This window comes from Orycteropus afer, unplaced genomic scaffold (assembly GCF_000298275.1).
Source record: "Orycteropus afer afer isolate SDZICR_OR568_19922 unplaced genomic scaffold, OryAfe1.0 scaffold00006, whole genome shotgun sequence".
Classification (NCBI taxonomy): Eukaryota; Metazoa; Chordata; class Mammalia; order Tubulidentata; family Orycteropodidae; genus Orycteropus; species Orycteropus afer.
The window spans coordinates 16,932,682-16,940,103 of record NW_006921593.1 but is presented as its reverse complement, the minus strand read 5'-3'; the positions used below and the strand labels follow the sequence as shown (position 1 = coordinate 16,940,103).

Below are 7,422 nucleotides of genomic sequence, written 5' to 3'. Positions count from 1 at the left end.
AAAAAAAAAAAAAAAAACTTTTATGACTTTATATCAAAAGTCTTAAATGCATTCATAAGGGTAACCCATATTCTATTTCATTATCTGCCCCAGGTTGTTTCAGAACTGGCATTGGGAGGCTCCACTTATACATCTGTCTGTCTGTCCTTCCTTCATTCACTTGCTGGGTAAATGCTTGTCAGCTCTCTTCATACTTGGCCTGAGGTGCAGGGAAGCTCCTTATTCCTCTCCAGGACTTTTGTCATTTGCATTCCAATCTTGGAAGATGCTTGAGTGAGGCCATGTAGAGTGGAATGAAATGAAATGAAATGACCCAGCCCAGGTTGCTGGGATCACACCAGGCATGGACACCCGTACTGGGATGCCCACTGGGTTGTCCAGTCTCACACTCACAGGGATGCTTCAGCTACACACTTCACTCTTCTCTGTTTTCTTGTCCAGCTGAACTTAGATGCTTAGCTTCTTCCCATTAACTTATTTAGGCAATTTTTATGTACAGGTAAACCTCGTTTTATTGCACATCATTTTATTGTGCTCACAGATATTATATTTTTTACAAACTGATGGGTTGTGCCAGCCCTGTGTTGACCAAGCATGTTGGCACCATTTTTTCCAACAGCATGTGCTCTGTGTCTATGTGTCCCATTTTTGTCATTCTCACAATACTCCAAACTTTTGCATGATGTTGTTGCATACTTACTAGACAATAGTATAGTGTAAACATAGCTTTTATATGCACTGGGAAACCAAAAACTATATAATTCACTTTATTGCAATATTTGCTTTATTGCAGTGGTCTGGAACCCAACCCACAGTGTCTCTGAGGTTTGCCCGTGTGGACTTTATCTTTTAGAGCAGTTTGATTTTATAGCAGAACTGTGCAGTGCCCCATACACTGTCTCCCCCTGCACACCATTCCCGTGATGTTAACGTCTTGCGCTCCTGTGGGCCATTTGTTACACTTGACGAGCTGATGTTGACACATGATTACTAACGGAAGGCCATAGTTTACGTGAGGGTCCACTCTATGCTTTGTTTAGTCTTATAGATCTTGGCAAATGCATGTCAGGTACCATTCATTACAGTGTTACACAGAATAGCTTCACTGCCCTGAACATACCCTGTGCTCCCCCATCCCTCCCCCCTCCCTTGAACCCCAGCAACCATGACCCTTTCACTGTCTCCACCATTGTTTCCAGAATGTCATGTCGTTGGAATCACATGGTGTTAGCTTTTCACACTGGCTTCTTGCACTTAGCCATGTGCATTTAAGCTTCCTCATGTCTTTTCTGCATTGGACCCCTCATTTCTTCTTATTGCTGAATCATACTCCATGGTATGGATGGACCACAGCTGCTTTATCCATCCACCCATTGAAGAACATCTTGTTGTTTCCAGTTTTTCTGCCCACACTTTTGAGGTGCTCAGGTTAGCAATCTTGCAAATATCTTCATTATAAGAGTCACCTGCCAGTTGAGTCACCCCTTGAAACTCTCAGGGAAGGATTTATAATGAGCTCTCAAGCCACACTGTTGAGAGGACCTCCTTGGCCCTCACAGACAGCCTCACATTTGCCAGCTCATGTGGGGACCAGGTTCCTGCCCTCATGGCAGAGCTGGCAAGTTCCCAGATGATGGCTGCGAGGGCAGGTCTGTCCTGGGTTTGACCCTTGCTCTGGCTTTCTTCCAGCTCTGTCTTTGTTATTGAAGTGGAAAGGACAGTGGGGTCTCTCTTCCCTAATGCTGACCTTGACTGACCACCTCCTCGGTGCAGATGTTCTTCTCCTGCACACGGCTCGTGGTGTTTAACACTCAATCCACAAGCAGGCAGTGTTTCAGCTCCATCTGAAGACAAGGGCACTGAGGCTCAGAGTGAGGAAGGTCACACAGCTGGCAAGAGGAAGACCACCTTCAGAGCCCCTGAGCTCACCTTGGAAGTTCCTTCAAAACCAGATTTGGGTCTCTGATGGGAAGAGGCATGTGTTTTTTCCGCTTTAACATGATAAGCAAAGATATCACTTTGAACACTAAGGTGAACCTGACCCAAGCTATGGTGTTTTCAATCACCTCATATGCATGTGAAAGTTGGATAATGAATAAGGAAGGCTGAGGAATTGATGCCTTCGCATGGTGGTGTTGGTGAAGAATACTGAATACATCACTGACTGCCAGAAGAACAAACAAATCTGTCTTGCAAGAAGTGCGGCCAGAAGGCCAGAACACTCCTTCGAAGGGAAATTGGCAGGTGTTGTCTCACTTACTTTGGACATGCTATCAGGAGGGACCCGTCCCTGGAGGACATCATGCTTGGTAAAGTAGAGGGTCAGCAAAAAAGAGGAAGACCCTCTGTGAGATGGAGTGGCACAGCAGCTGCCACATGGGCTCAAACAGCAATGATTGTGAGGCTGGCACAGGACTGGGCAGAGTCTTGTGTTGCACATGCGGATCAGTTGGAGCAGACTTGACGGCACGTAACAACAATATTAACAACAATATGGTACCACCTAGACGTAGCTTCTGCAGAGGCAGGGAGGCTGTTGTAACTGATGGATTTCATGGCTCAAGCCAGTGAGCAATCAGATAAAGATTTTCCTCCTGAAAGTGGAGCTGGTGCCTTCATTAGAGCCACGTAGTCCTGGCTGGGCATCGCAGACAAGACCAGACCATGTGTCCTGTGATCTTGTTGGTCCCCACGTGGCCTCAGCTCTGACATGGTGCAGTGAGGAAGGGAGGGGAAGGGCAGGTCATCGGAGGCCTGTTAGCACTGGCTGCGTTCCTGTGCAGGTGGTGGAAACCAGGCTGTGGTCTGACCTGGCTCGGACACTCAGCCTTGGCCAGGGCCAGCCCCCTCCTTGCTCTCAGCCTCAGCTTGCTCTGTGTCAATGGGGCTCCTGACCTGGCTGCCCTCTGGCCTCTCCCCATTCCAGCAGCTGCAGGTGTGGATGGTTTGGGAACCCAGGCCTGCAGAGTCTGCATTTTGACAAGTCCTGGGCTGAGGCTGAGGGGCTCAGGGGTCAGGGTCAGGCAGATGAGGCAGGAAAGGTTTTTGTTTAGGAGCCTATTGTCGGGTTCAGTGGGAAGATTATGAGTGAGTCTGGGGGCTCTGGTTCCCACTGAGGACCCTTCCTGCGCTCAGACTTTTAAGGGAGCTCCTGAGTGGTGCAAATCACACATTCACCTGCTATGTGGAAGGTTAGTGGTTCAAGTCCTCTCAGAGACACATTGGAAGAAAGGCCTGGTGGCCAGCTTGTGAAGAGCCAGCACCGAGAACCCTGGGGCACAGCTGTGCTCTGACCCACAGAGAGGCCCGTGAGTCGGGGTTGACACGATGGCAAAAAGCTTTTGGATTTTAAATTAAATAAATTTAAAAGTGAGCATGTGAACTCGTTCAATGAATGTGAATGATAGCACTGCCTTTGGCCGTGGTCATCCAGAGATAACCAGCCAGAATCCCACACACACACGCCAGGGCAACAGGGGTGCTTTCGTTTTTCTAGCGTTTTCTTATGGTTGGGGAGAAAGTTTACAGAGTGCGCCAGTTTCCCTTCCACAGTTTGGACATTCTGTTTGGTGACATTGGCTGCAGGCCCCTCAGAGTACCAACTCTCTTCCCACCTCCTCCCCGGGTCCCCATTTTCATCCCAGTCCCATCCGTCCCTCTTTCCTGACTTTCTTGTCTTCTGAGCTTTGTTTTTGGCAAAGGCCACTGGGGAATGCATTTTGTAGGTGACTGAACTTCAACTCTAGAATCTGACCGCACAAGAAAGCAGCGTCTGTGCCTCTGTGCCATTTTGCAGGGTGTCCTTGGCCCACTTGCCACCCTCAGCGGCTCCATTTTCTAATCAGGGCTCAGGGTCAAGGTGGAAACCAGACTGTGGGGGCCCTGGCTGGGTTTGCGCTGGAAGGGGCCGGCCTGGGCAGGCCCTGTAACCGCCGTCCCACCCGCAGCCAACAACATCTGCTTCTATGGGGAGTGCTCCTACTACTGCTCCACAGAGCATGCTCTGTGCGGGAAGCCCGACCAGATCGAGGGCTCGCTGGCCGCCTTCCTGCCTGACCTGTCTCTGGCCAAGAGGAAGACCTGGAGGAACCCTTGGCGGCGCTCCTACCACAAGCGCAAGAAGGCAGAGTGAGTGCCACTGGGAGCAGTGAGTGGGCGGGACCCAGGGACCAGCCCTCTGGCCTCCTTCGTGGCTCACGGGTGGCAGCGGGCAGAGAAGGGGCACGGACAGCCCTGTCTGATGCCTCACGAGACACGGATGCAGGCTTCCCAGAGCCCTGGACACCCACCCTCTTGGTGTCTGAATAGAGCTTTCCTCTTGCCCACTTGTCCCTCGAGTAGTGGCACTGTCCTGTCCCTTTGGCTGCAGGGAGCAGGCCTGCATTTTGACTGAGCGTGGTCTTGGGCCTGCTTCTAGTCCAGGACCCAGTGGGGTGGCCACTTCCCTCCCGGCCCTGGCCCAGGTTAATGAGGCCTGGTCTGCTGCCAGTCGTATTTATCTACGGACAAGCCCTGGGTTGCGGTGGGAGTCCGCTGGCTCTGGGCCCAGGTGTGGGGGGCAGAATTTGGCCTGGGCCCGACCCCACAGAGGAGGTGACAGAGGCTCACACTGGTCTCCCCACAGGTGGGAGGTGGACCCTGACTACTGTGAGGAGGTGAAGCAGACGCCCCCCTATGACAGCCCCCAGCGCATCCTGGACCTCATGGACATGACCATCTTCGATTTCCTCATGGGTATGGCTGGTATGGGCGGAACTTGGTGGTGGGTGGGGTCTAAACTGGGGCGGAACCACCACCCCTTATTGTGGTGGCTTAGATGGGGACAAAGCACCCTGCTGTGGGTGGGATCGGGACCCCCCCAGTGGCTCTGCCAGTTTGTGGACACACACAACTCCCTGGTTTATTCTCTCCCAGGAAACATGGACCGTCACCACTATGAGACCTTTGAGAAGTTTGGGAACGAGACATTTATCATCCACTTGGACAATGGCAGAGGGTGAGCCCACTGACTTCCAGACCCTGGGAGAGGCTGGCAGACCAGCACCCCATTATCTGGGGACAAATACTCCTATCCATCATACGGGCCCATGTGGTGCTGCTCACACCAAGCCTCTAACCCTCTGTGTGTGTCCTCATGGGTGTCACCTGTGTGCCCCCCGCAAAAGTGCCCTCTACATGTGTCTCTCACATGTGTGTCATCTGCATGCCCCTCACACACACGTCCTCTGTGCATGCCCCTCACACACACGTCCTCTTGTGTGCCCACCACACCATGTACCCTCTGTGTGCCCCTGTACACATGCCCTCTGCATGCCCCTACACGTGTGCCCTATGCTTGTAGCCCTGCCCATATGCCCTCTGTGTGTGCCCTCTGTGTGCCCGTGCCCATGGCCCTCTGTGTGTGCCCCTGCACGTGTGTCTTCTGGGTGTGCCTTCCGTGTGTGCCACTGCATGTGTGCCTTGTGTGTTCCTGAAGCCACCCTATCTACAGGTTTGGGAAGCACTCCCACGATGAGCTCTCCATTCTGACGCCTTTACAGCAGTGTTGCAGGTACAGCCCCCACAGCCCTGCCACCTGCAGAGAGGAGGTGTGTCCTCAGCCCTGAGCCCGATGTGCAGTGACCCTGCACCAGGGCCCACATGTGCCTGTGCCCATCAGTGCCTGGGGAGGCTCAGAGCCCTTTCTCAGGATTCACCGTACTATGTGACCTTAGCCATCCAGGAAACAAGGTACCATCCCATCTCACAGACACAGACATGGAGGCCCAGAGAGGGTGCTTGCTCAGAGTGCGTCAGGTGGTAACAAAGACATCACCTCCCTGGCACTCCCCATCTCACAGATGGGGAGCAGGCATTTGCCGTTCTCGGAGGGCACATCTCAGAGCTTGCACCTGCCCAGGCAGATGTGTGGGTGAGGGGGACAGGCCCCAGGCCCCACCACGGATGTTTCCCCCTGCTGCCCTGCATAGCTGACCCATGTCCACTCACACACTCGGGAGCAGGGGTCCAGAGCCCAGCCCTGATGGAGCATCTGGTCCCAAGCCAATGTCCAAGCCCAGCTTCCAGCAGCCGGGGGAGCCCCGTCCTCCACCCCCCTGCAGAAGCCTGACCTACCTCCCCTCCCCAGGATCAGGAGGTCCACCTACCTGCGGTTGCAGCTCCTGGCCAAGGAGGAATATAAGCTGAGCCTGCTGATGGCCGAGTCTCTGCGGGGGGACCTGGTGGCCCCTGTACTCTACCCACTGCATCTGGAGGCGCTGGACCGGCGGCTGCGCCTGGTGCTTCAGGCTGTGGGGGACTGCGTGGAGAAGGGCGGGATCCAAAGCGTGGTGGAGGATGACCTGGGCTTGGACCGCACGGCCACTGCCACCATGGCCACCTCTGCGAGGTAGTGACCCGCCTGCCCACCACGTGGCCACCAGGGACCAAGCAGAAGGGTCGTCCTACACGAGGCCATGCAACCTGGTGAATTCAGTGAATTCAGAGATGGGCAGCAACAGACCCTGAGGTCCGCCAGTGGGAAGGATGGGCCGTCTGACTCTCGGCCGCTGCACCCCCTTGTAAAGGGAAGGCAGGCTTTATCTACGATTTTATATTTATAAGTAGTGTCTGTATAGACGAGACGCATGTACAGGCCGCAGCACGTCCACTGTTAACCCAGGGGTCACTCCATCCATGGCTTCTGGGGCTCCCCATGCTGAGTGTCCCAGGTGCTGGAACCCCTTTCCTCCTGCCTTCCGGCCTCAGTGCTGCCAAGGTATGTCACACGGCAGAGAGGCCCCAGGTGGACGCCCCGGCCTGGTGGACAGGTGGACACAGCACGGTGTCTCAGTGTGATGCCGATCACCAGCAGCAGCCGGGCTGGTGGCCTTGCCTCTGATCAGCTTGGACAGCTCGTGTACATAGGCCCGTATGGGCCGCTGCAAGGGCAGCAGTAGGGAGGCCTGTGCAACCTTGTGTGGGGTGTTTTGGTACGTGGTGACCGTGCAATAAAGGTACAACAAGCGTGTGGGCCACCTTCAGCATCTGGGCGCAAACCTGCCCACCTGCCCAACCTCCAAAAATCCGGTCCTGGACAGAGATGTGGCCGGGAGCTGGGAGCCTCTGGGGAGCCAGAGGCGTTTGGAGGCTGATCTGGGCAGAGAGCAGCCGCCAGCCGCCAGCCGCCAGCTGCTCAGGGTCTGGTGCTCTGTGACGGCTGGGAGATGACTGGCCACAGGCTGGCACCCTGTGCGCCTTGGCCTCACGGGGCATTGGGTATTTACCCAGTGGGGGTGGGACGGTGGGGGTGGGCCAAGCTGGGGTGTGAGAGCTGCTAGGACCCCCACCAACATCTTCTCTCCAATGCTGGGCACAAGGCCCGCATCCTACTGGGGGCCTTGTTAGGGGCTCCTGGCTGCCCCACCAAGCCTATGAAGAGTC

General features: G+C 54.6%; 1 protein-coding gene across 1 annotated transcript in view; it reads left to right on the top strand.

Moving 5' to 3' along the window:
- Positions 1-6,880, top strand: part of FAM20C (FAM20C golgi associated secretory pathway kinase) — a 57,871-nt gene extending 50,991 nt beyond the window's left edge. The window contains exons 6-11 of the mRNA XM_007943179.1: positions 3,948-4,128; positions 4,625-4,734; positions 4,915-4,996; positions 5,492-5,551; positions 6,128-6,388; positions 6,748-6,880. Coding sequence (XP_007941370.1) covers positions 3,948-4,128; positions 4,625-4,734; positions 4,915-4,996; positions 5,492-5,551; positions 6,128-6,388; positions 6,748-6,880 — 827 coding nt within the window. The remainder of the gene's footprint in view (positions 1-3,947; positions 4,129-4,624; positions 4,735-4,914; positions 4,997-5,491; positions 5,552-6,127; positions 6,389-6,747) is intronic.
- Positions 6,881-7,422: the final 542 nt, after the last annotated feature.